Source organism: Morus notabilis, unplaced genomic scaffold (assembly GCF_000414095.1).
Source record: "Morus notabilis unplaced genomic scaffold, ASM41409v2 Scaffold995, whole genome shotgun sequence".
Classification (NCBI taxonomy): domain Eukaryota; kingdom Viridiplantae; phylum Streptophyta; class Magnoliopsida; order Rosales; family Moraceae; genus Morus; species Morus notabilis.
The window spans coordinates 24,564-35,786 of record NW_010360424.1 but is presented as its reverse complement, the minus strand read 5'-3'; the positions used below and the strand labels follow the sequence as shown (position 1 = coordinate 35,786).

At 31.6% G+C, this 11,223-nt stretch overlaps 1 protein-coding gene across 2 annotated transcripts; it reads right to left on the bottom strand.

The window, feature by feature from the left end:
- Positions 1–215: 215 nt before the first annotated feature.
- Positions 216–3,918, bottom strand: LOC21387611 (probable protein phosphatase 2C 34). Of its 2 annotated transcripts, none has more exons than XM_010096415.2 (6): positions 3,573–3,918; positions 2,323–2,632; positions 1,719–2,036; positions 976–1,093; positions 664–884; positions 216–560 (listed from the first exon to the last, which is right to left on the bottom strand). In XM_010096415.2, exons 2-6 carry the CDS (start codon positions 2,566–2,568, stop codon positions 348–350), a joined length of 1,116 nt encoding a protein of 371 aa, XP_010094717.1. In that variant the 5' UTR covers positions 2,569–2,632; positions 3,573–3,918; the 3' UTR covers positions 216–347. The 2 variants fall into 2 exon arrangements, with proteins under 2 accessions (XP_010094717.1, XP_024020246.1); XM_024164478.1 differs by lacking the exon at positions 3,573–3,918 and adding an exon at positions 2,120–2,129 and having other exon boundaries at positions 2,323–2,399.
- Positions 3,919–11,223: the final 7,305 nt, after the last annotated feature.

The window sequence follows — 11,223 nt, the reverse complement described above, 5'->3', positions numbered from 1 at the left end:
TTTTGCTGATTTCACGGTTATAATTGCTATTACAGATGATATCTTGCAATTTATTAAAAAAAAATGATATCTTGCATGTGGCATCTGAATAAGCTTCAAGTTTTGGCTTTTCTTGAATCTCCTTTACTTAGCATATTTTATTTTATTTTATGTTATTTTTTTGGTCATACTCATGTTGGTGCTGACTAATTTACGGTCCAATTTGCAACTAGTTAAGAAGAAGAATATGATTATCAGCATGATAACATGATGAACAATTTTCTTAATTATAACAACAAATCAAAGCTACATGTTAGTAAACAATAAACAATTTGACACCCCCATTTTTTGTATGCTTATTTCCATTGCTATTTTGGGGTGCTAATGGGGTGAACTTGCTGATCTGAAGGGCAAGAGTGAAAGAAGAGACATATGGCAGAAATGTCATCCATTGCAATGTCCTTCCTCTTGCGTTTCCATGAGCGAACCGCGCACTCCACCAGACACTTTGCTGATTTTGCCCTGTCCGGTGTCGACGACACAATCTGCACCGCTTCTTGATTGGAAATAACATCCCAAACCTGTAAGAAGAAAAGTAACAAAACCCAATAAGAACAATTAACTCTAAATGAGCATAATTAGGTCAAAAATTTTTTTGTAGAGTTATGCAAACATGTAACATACCCCATCAGTTGCCAGCACAACAAACTGATCTCTATTTGTTATGTGTCTCTGTGTGACTTCAGGGACAGAAATAAGTCCAAAGTCCTTCACACAGTAATCTCCAAAGGCTCTAGACATTGCGAGCCCCGGTGATTCCGCGTCGGGGAGCCAGACTCTGTGGACTCCAGGTTCGTGTAGACAAAATACTCGCCCTTTGCATTGGATTATGCGCTCAGCCTCCTCTGCAAATGAAAGATGGAACAAGTATAACAACATATCAATGTCATGGCATATATGTTTTGCTTGCTGTGTTTAAATAGAGAGGAGACTAACGAGGTAAATTGGGCTTGAAATCAACAGTAAGCTGATCTGGGACCAAGCTTCCATCATCTGAAGTGGTAGCCAATACAGCGCGAGAATCGCCAACATTTGCTATAAAAATGAGTTCACCCTGTAAACAATGGAAATTAAAAAGAACATTTCGTGACACTTTTTGGTTTTTGTTTTTAAAGAATAAATCATCCAAATTGTAAGAGTATCAATAAGTTAAGCTACAGTCTGCGACTATGCAATAAAGTAGAGCTGTAAGTTTGGACCGGGCCGAACGAATTGATCAGAAATCCATCTTATTTTGGCCCGGGCCCAAATCAAGACTAGCAGCTAGACCCAAAGGTCTTTTCGGATTGGACTGGCCCGATTTTGTCATTTGGGGTGCTGGGCTCGGGCAGGGTGGTCCGGACTTGCAGCTCTGCAATAAAGTTTCTTTTATTAATTAGTGGTTGAGGAGGTATGAGTGGACGGTGTTGAAAATTTTGGTCAGCCGTAAAGTTCAAGGGAGCTATTATTATGACTAGTTCAATTCATTGAATGAGTGAGACCAACAAGGACATGCTCAAAGATAAAAAGTCAAGAGCACTACTTGAGAAGACTTCTCAAAGCAAAATTAATGGACTTAGTTAGTTAACCTCTCAAAAGGCAATAACAGTTTGTTTCTCTCCTCAGCCAACAAAAATTTTAGCGGACATGCCTTTTTCAACACCAGAATTAACAAGAACAAGTTGATTTTAAGGTATTACCTGTCTGACAATAGACAGAGCTGTTGTCCCACTGTAGAATGAGTCGATTTTACGGTGCTGTTCGAGTTCCTTGTCGATGGCAGCGCAGGTTTTTAAGTAGGAATGCTTCCATATGTTGAATCTGTGATGCTTTTTCTCTGATTCCAAATCCAAGTCCAAGTCCGGATCTAGACAAGTTTGAGATAGTAGTGTCTCTTGCCAATTACATAACAAAGATGGTGGCATTGATTCTCTAACAGTTTTTGCCACAAAATGTCCCCAAGGACCATGCCCATCAAAGATCCCACAAAACATCATGTCTTCTTGGCACCCAAATTCCTATCACCAAATCACAAAAACCATCAATATTACCAACAATAGGATAAATAAATTCGCCAAAGTCATGAGCAATAAATCCACACCTGACTCTGCCTTCAGGTCCCGAAATTCAGGGGAAAAAAAAAAAAAAAAAAAGAAGAAAAGAGGACTCGTCAAAGTTTATTATTAACATACTACATATGGAAGGAAAAAGCTCGACGTAAGAGACTATTTTAACTAAAGAGCCTATTTCATTTTTTGGCAAGAAAATGAAGTGAAGTGAAAACACAAACATTATATTGTATACCTCCCACACAATGCAGCAATCCTGGTTCATTCCTTTCTGGCCTCTCCTTGAGAAAACTGAGGCAAAATTGTCGGAGCCACTAGCATTCACAGTGCCAGAAGTGCGCAATATCGAGTCATTCTTCTTCGCGTCCTTGGCCATTGCCTCGGCTGCTTCTCTTCCGCCATGGCGATTCTCCGAGCTCCTTCCTTTCTTGAACGAAAACGACCTCGCTAGTCCATTGAACATGGAGGACAAATGCCCCATCACCCTCTTGCTACAATAGTATTCGAATTCCCCACCAAGTGTTTTGAGTTGGAGATTCAAAAATCTGAAACAATGAGGACTTGTTGTGACATTATGTAACGGTACTTAATACTAATAGATCTTAGAAAGAACCAAGAGGAAAGAAAAAGAAAATGATTCAATATTTGTACGGAAGGAAGCCTTCATTATTCATTTATTTATTTATTCTGCAACATTCTTTCCAGACAACAAAACAGAAGGTTAAGGCATCTTGAATTGAGTGATCCTGTGAGTGAGTATAAGACAGGATCTGATTCTGAAAGCTAAGAATAAGAGAATTAACAACGAGAAAAAAAAAATAACAAACAAACAAACAAGAAGCAAATGAATCTATGGTTAAGGAAAAAATGTATAAAAAAAAATAAAAAAAAAGAAACCCTACAACTTGTAACATGTTTTGAATAATTATAGTTGGGGTTGGTACTTACTGAATGGTGAAAGATATGGGAATTACTTTTGGTTGTTAAATCCTACACATTTTCCACTATTTTGTTATCTGAGAATGAAAAACCTCTACTCAGCTAAGATATGCCTCTTTTTTGTGGCTTATGCGTGTTAAAACTTTTTAAGTTATAGAAAATAAAGTCTTTTGCTTTTTTCAATTTTAATAATAAAGAAGTTTAAAATTCTGTCAACTTTTTTTCAGTTTCTTCTACTCTTTCTCCGTTGATGGAATCTTTAAACTCTCTTCCCTAGAGAATTCTCAACAACCAAAGGAATCCCAGATGAAAATTTGACAGAATCAATGCCACACCAAAAAAAAAAATGATCACTTCCCAATTTCTCTCTCTTCTCTCCCGTTTTCTAGAAGACAACCATTTCACAAAACCCCATGACCAAATAGAGAAAGGAAACAAAACCCAGTTCAGTTTTAGCCAGAAAAAAACACCAAAGATACAAAAAACACAAAACAGAAATCCCATATAAAATCTAATGAAAAAAGAAGAAAGAAAGAAAAAAAAAACCTTGATTTCTCAGCTAAGTTTTGAGTCTGGAAAATCAGGATAGCAGGTAGCTAGAGAGCCGGGACTGGAAACACTCGCCGGAAAATGGGGTCCCCCAGCCGGAGATGAGAGAAATTCCGACAAAACCAGCTAAGAAGAAGTGCAGATGGATCAAAACCATAACACAGATTGTTTCTCTGTCGTCTGTCTGTTTTTGTTGTTGGAATAAGGAGAAGAAAACTAAGACAAACACAACTTCTTATCTCATGCTATATCTAATTATATGCATACATACAAACAACGAACTGTACGTAATCTAACTGTGTATGTCCCCTTTTGCTCTGTAATATCACAAATAAGGGGAAAAAATAAAGGAAAAAAAAAAAAAAAAAAGCTCTTCTTTGTGGTTCAAAAGCCACTTTATTACTTTTTTTTTTTTTGCCACTAATGTATATGTGTGAAGTAGAATACTTTTGGTTTGTTAGTTTAGTTATAAACTGAGTTTATATAAATGAAGGTATAAATGTGATGTCATACATTCACACGCCTACAATAATTTAGTTTGTATATAAATTAATGGAAAATTTGAAAATGAAATTCTCGAGGGTGTTATTATTGTTATTATTGTTCTAAATTGTTGAATGTCGTGGTCAACATGGGTAGCCAAACAAAATTAAGATATTTATTTATTTATTTTCTTGAAAGGATTTGATTTTAATTTTTTAATGTAGAGATCATTGGAGTATGAAATCACATGGATTTAAGCATATCTGTCTTTTTTTTCTTTTTTTTTTTATGTGTGTTTTGGTGTATGTATTTCTCAAATTACATGAAAATTATTTGCTACATTCATGAGGTTATAGTCAGATAAGGTTGGCCAAGAATTTTGTAACAGCTACGTGCTCTAAATTATAGCAAGGACCAATGCTACGTAATTAATTTCACCTTTTCTTTTGGGGCTAAAAAATTATTGAATGTTCTATTCTCAAATAATAATAATAATAATAATAATAATAATAATAATAATAATAATAATGATAATATATTATTATTATTATTATTATTATTATTATTATTATTATTATTATATATGTTCTAATTTTTTATGAAGATGTTCTCAAAGTAACACACAAAATCAAAAGTGTTTTGAGATTCTTTATTGAACCTTAAACAAATAAGGCTTCATCCATGTGGTTTGTTCAATACAGCAATTAGTGGCATCAAAATTTTGTGGAACTTGACTTTACTTTCTACTGATTTTGTTAAAATTGGATAAGTACACCAATTACATGATGGGGAAAATTTAAATACATAACCAAAGGACCTTTGGTTGGCTGAAGAATCTTGTAATGGAAATATGTGCATATATAAATAATATTTGCTAATGTCTACAGCCCACAAATATATACAAATATACTACTAAAATAATCACTTGCACACAAATATTTTAGCAATTTTAACATATATAATCAATACACAATGATTGTCTACTACACGTGGCTATATATAATTAGCCAGTGGCTCTTTATGGACCAACACCGCCCAATTTAATCGTTCGTAATCAAACATAGAAAAAATTATCTTGAGCATGGAGTGGTAGACTCGTCTATATACTATTTGTTCCAAGTATATATAATACACAAAGGATAAGTAGATATTAACGAAATATAATTAGTATATTAGTCGATCGTGACAAGGTGATGATTTCGGTTATGAAATATAAAAAGGACCAACTAAGCAAACAATTAAAAATACTATTTCAAAGTACGATCAGAAGAATTATGGTGTGTTTAGTTTACTTCATATGATTTGCATGCCATGATGTATTTTTCTTAACTATTTTATTTTTTAAGAAATGTAGATTCATTGACCTTAGATATAAACTATAAAATGTAAGAAATTGTTGTGCTTCCCAAATAAATCCTTCAAACTACTTTTAGGCTATGTTTGGTAAGGTGGAAAATGGAGAAAATAAATTGGAGAAGAAAAGAGAATGTTAGATTATTTGGTAGAGAGTAAATTAGAAAGAAAATAACTTACAAATTCATGGGACCATCATTTTTCAGTCATTCCAACTTTAAAAAGAAAAGAAGTTAAGAAAAGTATTTAACAAAGCAAATAGTATCTTAAATAACCATTTTGACTCTTCTAAGTTCTACCAAACAATATATGAAAGACAAACTCACTCCTCCATTTCATTTTCATCGCATTAATATTTTGCTTCTCTTTCCTAAAGATAGTGATTATTCAAATATTAGTTTATGCCATAAACTTTACGGTGTAAAAAAGAGATAGAGACCTATTAAAAAAAACAGAGAGAGAGAGAAAATACAAGTACGTAATTATTTATGAGTTAAAATATATCTTTCATAGGAAAGCATAATATAAACATGGAAAAAAAAAAAAGAACAACTAAATTCTAAAATCTAAATGATTAAATGGATTGAAATTCGAGCTCAAGTTATCACACGTGATATGAGAGAGTAAATAAGGAATGCCTGCTCATGCCACAGTAGAACCCAAATTTTGACACTTGACAGAGGTATAGACCACGTGTTTTTCTCTTTGAAAAAGATTAAAAAGAAAATCCACGGATGTATTTTTCATGGGGTTGAAAAAAAATGAATGAACATAAACGCTTTCATGGGGTTGAACAAAATTAAGCAATTTTAAAAGACCTCAAGGTAACTTCTCTTGACAAACCCCACAACCAAACATGCATGAATTCCTAATCACGTAGAAAAACTCAAGTTTTCATTTTGGAAAAGCAATATAAATAACTCAACTTCAATAGGAATAAAAAAAAAATCTACTTTAATGAATCATGATATGCCATGTATATTTTTCCCTTTTCTAGTAAATTCCATACATTTTTCTCACGAATTCTTTCTTTCCCATTTTGTTTTTGTTTCTTTTAATTTTCCATTAGGAGCAGTAACGTTTCAAAAAGTAAGAAAAAAGAAACACTAATAGCTCATTTAGTTCGTTGATTCGAGTTTTTAATTCGAGTTAAGATGTAATTTTATATAAGTGTTTTTTACTGTAATAAAAAAATTAAATACGTCTGTTTATATGAATTTTTTATTATATAAAAACTCAAATTTTAAACTCAAATAAGTGAAATGAACTGTGCATAAATAAAATATAAAATCTAAAGCCTAACTAGCTCATTTAGTTCGTTGATTCGAGTTTTTAATTCGAGTTAAGATGTAACTTTATATAAGTGTTTTTTACTGTAATAAAAAAATTAAATGCGTCTGTTTATATGAATTTTTTATTATATAAAAACTCAAATTTTAAACTCAAATAGGTGAAATGAACGGTGCATAAATAAAATATAAAATCTAAAGCCTAAGAACTATATATTTGATATTGGATAGGACTACCACGCACCACCCTAAAAAAAAGGCATATTGTATTGTCACCCAAACCCCACAAAATAATCTAGCAAAAAGATGTGAGAATATCTTTGCTTTGATTATTGATATTGTCCATGTCCCTAAAAAGTACAAGGACCCACACCATTTACCTTGCACAAAATGCAAAAGCGTTGCTAAGAGAAAGGTCATGATCCGGTGGAGCCACTTTCACCTACGATATGATGGGCGCTTTGACCCGGATGTTTTGAACCCTTTTCTTCCATACTTTTTGGGTAGACGAACCTCTCCCAAGAACTCCACGTGTCCACCCCATACTTTCTGTGGACCCAACTCAGTCCTGGATCTGTGAACTTTGAGTATTGTAACTGTGGTCGGCAATACTTGGCACGGGATTTGGGTATGGGTTTTAAAAAACCAATTTGATGGAGGAGGTTTCTCTAGTTGGACTAAAAAGAATAAATTAGTAGTAATTTTTTATTTTTAACCCTTAAATTTGTGTCAAGGACTACTTATCATGTATATTTTCATAATTTTATGTGTTTTTAATTAAATTTAACAATTAAAAACTGATTCTACTAACAAACGGACATACTCGATAAAGTCTCAAAGTTGTTATAGTTTTTTGTTTTTAAAAACAATTTAATATGATAACAGTGATCGAACTATTTAAAATAGTATAATGTTGATAGTTTATTATTATTATTGTTTACAACTCGCATAGAGTAATTGCTACCCCCCTTGGTTCTTAACTTTTTACAAAAATCAAAAGAATACCAATCAAATTGTCACCTATCTACTCCTGCACAATATTGAAAAGAAAAATGACTAGAAAAAAGCATTTAATTTGATTTTTTTTTCCCTTCTAAATTGACCATAAACACTTTTACAAACATTAATCTCAAACGACATTGGAACTACTTGTCAAACTCGCTATTGAAAAACATTCAACTGTTAAAATTTTGTTTGGTGGGGGTCATCGGTTAAATATCTTGGAACTAACAATGCTTATACAAAGTCCTTTCAAAAGACAATAATATCAGCATGTCTAAATCAAGTTACATTGTCTTTCTTAGGGAAAAAAAAAAATCAAATTACATTGTCATTTTTCCTTTCTTTGATATAATTTTGGTGTAATCGGACAATTGAAAGTTATCATACCCTACTAAAAATAAATAAATAAAGAAAAAGAAAGTTGTCCTGCCGATGAGGTATGTTTTCAGACACAAGTAGAAGCTTCTGATTATTTGAAAACAAAATAGGGTTTTTTTTTTTAAATCTTATAAAGTTAATGAGTCGTACTAATTAAAGAGTGATTCAATCTTATCCTATATGAAAATCACTCATACAAGAATAAGTATTCAGAATTGACATTAAGTATTTTTTCCTTGCACTATGCCACTGCCAAAGAAATTATACTTTTTCTTTTTATAGCGTGTGTTTTGAGTTTATTTAAAAATAATATTTTTAATTTTTGATCACATCAAATGTATATAAATAAATTAGATTTAATACTCAAATTCATACTTTTATATAATTAACCCTTGATTGTAACCTTAAACTACCCTTGAATAAAAATAGAAAAAGAAAAAAAAATAAAAAAATTTAAAACTTATAGTTTTAACCTTAAAAATATGCAAAATTAAAATACCATTGAAATGATTTTTTTTTTGTGTTTTTAATTTTTATTTTTTGTAATATTGAAAATTTTTAGACTTTTTCCTTTTTTTTCTTAGGATAGTTTGGCCATTTTAAATGTAAAAATTAATTATTGATTGAGATAATGTATAAAGTTATATATTATATTTGAATGTATACATTTAATAAAATAAAAAATTAAAGCTATAAATTTTGAACAAACCTAAAACATATGATATAAAAATAAAAATATCCCACCCCCCCGCGTGTTTTTAGGATTCCCCCCTCTTTTTTTAGGATTCTCCGTTATTAGTGGAGTGAAAAAATGGAGGGGTTATTCTTTTAAAGTGTGACTTGAGTGTAGTTTTTGAGTTGAATTTAAATTATAATTTGAGTTGAAGTTGTAACTTGAATAAAATTGAATAAAGTTAGAACTTAAAAAAACGTGAATTTAAATAAAATTGTAACTCGAGTTCTAATTTTTTTTAAATTTTGTTAAAAAAGAACAACCGGGGAGTTTCTACGTGGTCACTAACCACTCAAACCATTAAAAACTTATTATGCGTCCATTAAAATAACAATTCCTATTAATAGTTCAAAATGAAAGGTGGTACCGTAAAAAGTTCCCGTAAAAAAAAATAAAAAATAAAAAACCTTTTGAAAAGATGAGCACAGCATCACAAGCAAATAATTAACCTTCCCATGCTAACAAACACATTGGATACTCGAATCCACAGTAAAACGGCATTGATGAAGTCGGTAGGAAAGGAAGAAAAGAGAGAATACTGATTACTGAATAGGACTGTTCCTATATAATAGGTCAAGTGGGGTCGAGAGCCGCGTCAAATGCACCTAATCTGACGCCGATACGGAATGGCCAACAATCACATGTGGGGCGGCGCACCGTGACCTTGATAGCGATGTCCCAAATCCCAATGCTTCTACACAATTCGTTCCCGTTGTAAAAAGATAGAAAAACAATCTATGGGCACAACTCTCTCGGGCCATAGAAAATCATACGACATTAAATTTGACTATTTAAGGTCCAATGAATGTTTGTCTAGTGAAGAATTACGACTACGACTCTTTTTTTTTTCCCCCTTATTTTTTAGATATATATATATATATAAAATACAAATATTAATACCGACGTAAATGATCTTACTGTACAAGAAAACCCAACGCCAAACAAAGATTTGATTTAAAGTTGTTTGGTTTTGGACGGTGATTAGTACTGAACTGGCGTTTAATTGTGCGGTGCTAAAAACTATAATGATTTGTGTTGTTTAGATGGTTGGGAGCAGTTGAGTCTCACAATTTTTTTTTTACTGTTTATGGACCGTTTGTTATTTTCAATGGTAACCTATAATCTGTCATGAAATTTTTTATTATTTGAGGACTAAACCATGATGTGACTACTTGTGACACTATTGTTGGTTTACATATTAATATAATTTGGGACATAAAACCCATCTGAGATTAATCTCAATCATGTGTGGCAAATATAAAGCTACAAATGGATAGCTGTAATTAAATAATAACAATAACCTCCAAGCAAAAAAGAAAACAGATAAACTGAAAAAATAATCACAACACCCATAAATATTTGTTAGTTGACTTGGAATTAATTCATTTCCTCCGTAAGGTCCGTGAATATCCTTTTTTTTTTTGGCGTATGTATATTTGCAACAAATTTTTCACATGAAACTTTAACATAGTTATAATCAAAAGGTGATTTTATTCAATTTATTCAATTAAAGCATTATATTATTGGATTGAAGACTCCCAAAACATGTTTCTCAAGGACTGGAAACAAAGACTTGGATGAGGAGTTGGTCGGTCCAATTCAAGGTACATTTGGGGCTGTCATGCATTTTAATGTTTATTAATTTAAGAGGAAAAAAGTTCTTGGCTTAGTTTGGTAGTGTTGTAGATTTTAGAAAAATTATTTTTAGTTGTGTTGAAAGAATAAGCAGCTGAGTGTTTGGTAAACTATAATTATAATAGCTGTGCCAGTTTTAAAATCAGTGTAATAGCGTTTGGTAAATTTTGAGGTTGAATTGCTATAGGTATGTAAACTGACCAAAATAGATATGATATGAAACTTAAATATATATATATATATAATTATTTTGGGTATTTAAAAATACTTGTTTAACTTTAAAAAAAATGCTATGATTTTAAATTTTTTAACAATAAATTTATGATAATTAATTCTTTTTTTTTTCATTTCTTCATTCACAATATAATTACAACTAAAAGGAGCATTAGTGACAATTACTCAGGGACAGTTGCAGTCTTCGAGTTGTGGAATTATTTTGTGCTCTCTTTCTTACAAAGCTTGGCAGGGACAGTTGCAGTCTTGATAACGTAACCAAATACTATAATTATCAATTTTGGTAGAGTTCTTTTCAAAAATTTACAAGAAAAATTTAATATATCAAGACCATCTCCAATGCTACTGTTGATACCAATATTGATTCTATTTTGAGCTCACATATGTAATGTCATTTCAAAAGAAAAGTTTTCAAATACAATAATAATTTAATCAGTACAGAAGAATCAGAAGCAACCGCCTATGGTTGTCTAATTTGCCAAATGGTTGTCTAACTAGTTAGGTGTGTTTTGAAAAAAAAAAAAAAAAGATTTGGCTGTAG